Source organism: Penaeus vannamei, chromosome 39, assembly GCF_042767895.1.
Source record: "Penaeus vannamei isolate JL-2024 chromosome 39, ASM4276789v1, whole genome shotgun sequence".
In the NCBI taxonomy this organism is placed as follows: Eukaryota; Metazoa; Arthropoda; class Malacostraca; order Decapoda; family Penaeidae; genus Penaeus; species Penaeus vannamei.
In genome coordinates, this window is record NC_091587.1 from 172,501 (window position 1) to 175,000 (window position 2,500).

Here is a 2,500-nt window from a genome sequence, read left to right on the forward strand (position 1 = left end):
ATGTATATACATTTATGAATATATATACATATATATATATATATATATATATATATATATATATATATATATATATATATATATATATATATGTATGTATATACATATATGTATGCAATGGAAAACACAATGCATAATCTAGATTTATCAATAAATCTAGTTTGTGCATTGTGGGTTTTTCTTCCCCATATATGTATATACATATATGTATATACATATATATATATATATATATATATATATATATATATATATATATATATATATATATATATATATATATGTATATATATGTATATATATATATATATATATATATATATATATATATATATATGTATGTATATATATATATATAATATATATATATATATATATATATATATATATATATATATATATATATATATATATATATATATATATACATACAAACACACACACACACATACATATATATAGTGTATATATATGTATCTATACATATATATATATATATATATATATATATATATATATATATATATATATGTGCGTGTATAAATATACATATACATATATATATACATATCATATATATATGCATTTCACATATAGATAACATAATATAACACTTCAAATCTGACAAATTTAGAAGAAAATTTACAATAAATCTTACCTTCTTAACTGCAGTAAGGACCCCAACATATCCAGCAAAATTGACAGATCGGAAAAGTGTAGTCCCATTCTTTTTCCAATCAAGTTGGACAGTAAGTGGACGCAGCTTCTCCGCAACTTTCCAGGTATGATTCTTTGCATCCCATCTTTTGAAGAAAAATATGGAAATCTTAAAAAATAATTGCATGCAAACCTGCTCTCATGATTTAATAACCTTTCTATAATGTCTGTGATATATGAATAAAACATCTAATAAAAGTTTGCTTTTATTTTTAAAGTACCATATATAAAACAAGTGACTGAAAAATACCTAAATAAATTAACTAACTGATATACAAATACAAAGAGCAACAGACAGAAGAGGGAGAAAATAACAGAGGAAGCGAGAGAGGCACAAACTCTGAGAGGGGGGCAAGAGAGAATAGATTAGAAAATAGTGAAAGTCTATTTCATAACAGCTAGAACATGTCAGTAGTATTTGACCTGCTAGATGCTTGATAATGCATCAAAAAGCATAATGTTGCATGCTTACATTGCTGTATAGATTACTCCACACTAAAAATCTGGTAATATTGATAACAGTTACTACTCTGTAATCTGAGTCCTCACTTCAGTTATTTGTGTAGTTCCACAAGGCAAATGCATTCAGTAAAGACGTGTATTTTGTGAGAAGCCATCAGTATCAGTTTATAAGGTTTGCATCAAAATTACTTTGATTGCCGGGAGAGTGAATCATGAACTTGAAGTAATTTGTAGGGGTTGCAGCCTCCAAAATTTTGATAACCCCTGACATAAACTAGAGAGTGGATTACACAAATTTTGATATCACCAGTGAGAGGGTCATGTGTTGGTGTGTGCTAAAATTTACCCTTTATATAAAACAATAGTCAATCATATTACAGATCCCATTCTCCCTCATACCCAAGTGCACATGGCATAGGTATGTGGGGTCCTAATGAAGAACAGCATAAAATATAATGCAGGCATCACTGTAATATGATGCAAATGACCTGTCTCCCAGAGCCATGCCAAATTTGACCATGACATGAATGACCATCACCTGGAGCCACTACCGAGTCAGCCCTGACCCCACATCATGCAGAGGCTATATATAGTTAAATACTTCTCATCCCCAATCCGTAAAGCTGTATCAGTCATCACCAACCTTTCAACCTGTATCAGTCATCATGAATCTGTTCAGTGTATATTTACCTCAACATAACTTTTGTAAAACCATAATCTCTCAACCTTCTTAAAACAAAAATTGGATGGCCAATATTTCCTATCTAGCTTCTCTTAGTAGTTCCTATTTCCCCATTTTTCTGTCTCTTCCTTTTGCTAATCATGTTCTTACCTATGCACAAAATACAGAAAAACAGGAAGTACAGGCAATGCTGAGAATAACTTCAACTACAACAAGCACAGATTTTCAAGATGTGGAACATAATTCACCCATTAGATCCAGTTGCCTCATTACTTGAACATGGTCTAAAATCTGGGCAATAGGCTTATTTCAGAGGCAACTCCGCCAGGTGTGTGACTTGTAAGCCAAGCCCACATGAATACGTATGTGCAGTGTCAAGACTCCTTGCCTCCTCTTTGCAATGTTATCATTTCTTTTTCTGCATAAGCACTTTTTATTTTTCCAATTTCCATGGGCAATATTTGTCATTTGATATGCTATATCAAGATGGACATGGACTGTTACAGGTACGCTACCCCTTACAGATACTCTAAATCATCTCCCTAGTTAGACTGTAACTCTAACAGTAATTAACATTTGGTTATTTGTCATTTCTTAATACTCCTGTAATACACTCTACACTGCTGGTCAAGGCACATT

General features: G+C 30.6%; 1 protein-coding gene across 2 annotated transcripts in view; it reads right to left on the bottom strand.

The window, feature by feature from the left end:
• Positions 1-2,500, bottom strand: part of LOC113822274 (acid ceramidase) — a 14,488-nt gene that overhangs the window by 5,869 nt on the left and 6,119 nt on the right. For both annotated transcript variants that reach the window (XM_027374818.2, XM_027374819.2), the window contains exon 6: positions 659-803. In XM_027374818.2, coding sequence (XP_027230619.1) covers positions 659-803 — 145 coding nt within the window. The remainder of the gene's footprint in view (positions 1-658; positions 804-2,500) is intronic.